At 34.3% G+C, this 1488-nt stretch overlaps 1 protein-coding gene across 4 annotated transcripts in view; it reads right to left on the bottom strand.

The window, feature by feature from the left end:
* Window positions 1-1488, bottom strand: part of LOC107036917 — a 42923-nt gene that overhangs the window by 3485 nt on the left and 37950 nt on the right. For all 4 annotated transcript variants that reach the window (XM_015255171.1, XM_015255173.1, XM_015255172.1 and 1 more), the window contains one exon: window positions 14-125. In XM_015255171.1, coding sequence (XP_015110657.1) covers window positions 14-125 — 112 coding nt within the window. The remainder of the gene's footprint in view (window positions 1-13; window positions 126-1488) is intronic.

Below are 1488 nucleotides of genomic sequence, written 5' to 3'. Positions count from 1 at the left end.
GGGGAATGCTCACCATTGTTCAGCTCTTCGTACACGGGATTGTAGAGGTCCTGGGATATGTATGGATCGGGTCCAGGACTGCTACATACGAATAGACCTCGGCCACCCTCTTTCACATCGAGCATCTGTTTTCAAACACAAATGAATAAAACTTGAAATGAGAGAGAAATGAAAAAAAAGAATGGTGTCATTCAAAGCCCACTGTTTCCATCCGAATTTAATTCTCAGTCTGAATAATTTAATTAGTCCTTGAAAATTCATTGAATAAACTATCTCCTTCGTAATCTGATATTTCCTATTCAGTTGTACGAATGGAGGACTCAGTTATGTTTGAAGAAGGAAGTGGTTATTCCGCGTTGGCAAATATAACTCAAATGTTCACTGTAATTATTAATAGGGCAGACAGGAAATTCACTGAGAGAATATCTAATAAATTTCAATCTTCCGTGAGGATTTGTTTTCTCTCTTCTTTCATTTTTCTCCCACTCACTCAACGATTTTTCCATTTTTCTTCGATACGAGACTGAGAAATATTTACTACGGCGTTGCATGCATTATTCCACAGGCATATAACGTGAATTAATGTACCCCGGACCTGTTGTAACAATGGTAACGTCAAAAAATGGTGGATTAAAAGGGATGGGGATTGTGAAACCGGGTTGAATAACCACTCCTTGTCAATTTTTTTTTCCAGCAAAGTAATTTTTATTTTTCATTATTTTGTTTTTTTCGGTGTTTTTGTTTTCTTTCAAAAAATTTTGTCCATTATTATTCACTATTGTTATTAGAATTATTACTATTAAAATAAAATGAAATATCTCTTCGTTTGCGAATCATACACACTGCATACACTCATTTCAATTTACTTTCTTTTTTCTGCTCGCTTCTCTCTTTCTCTCACTCGCTCGCATTCTCTAATTATTAACAATTCAATCACGATGGAGAATCGACAAAGGAACAAATAAAACAATATCCGTAAATCATAATTCATTCCAATAATAATAATCGTAATAACAATTTGTGACAATTTACAAAATTATAATAATTCTCGGATGGCGAGCGATAATCATCGGTATTTCAATATCAATTAACTTCACTGGATAAGAGGAAAATTCATGGTATAAAAACATAAAAATAAAAATCAACAATGTTGAAATAATCAGGACTATGGATTGAGTAATCCTAAAATTATAAAAAATAAATAAATATTGACTAGTCTCACGTTATCTTACTACAGTTAATGCTACCCTATTGTGACATATATACACATAACTCGAAGGAGCTAATGAGGAATGCGACGATAATCAGTAATTTATAGTTAAAAAGATCGGGTAGAGAGGTACAGTGAGGTTACGCGCTAATATAAATCGTGATCGTCCAGCGATCTAGGTGAAACGCAACCCAAGTTTGCCTAATCGTAAGAGATATGTGATGAAAAACCTGTCCAGTTGGTCAGTAAAAAATTACTCACTCACGAGGGGAGAGGGG

Source organism: Diachasma alloeum, unplaced genomic scaffold (assembly GCF_001412515.2).
Source record: "Diachasma alloeum isolate Michigan unplaced genomic scaffold, Dall2.0 Dall_scaffold_00212, whole genome shotgun sequence".
In the NCBI taxonomy this organism is placed as follows: domain Eukaryota; kingdom Metazoa; phylum Arthropoda; class Insecta; order Hymenoptera; family Braconidae; genus Diachasma; species Diachasma alloeum.
This window is presented reverse-complemented; position numbering and strand designations above follow the sequence as displayed.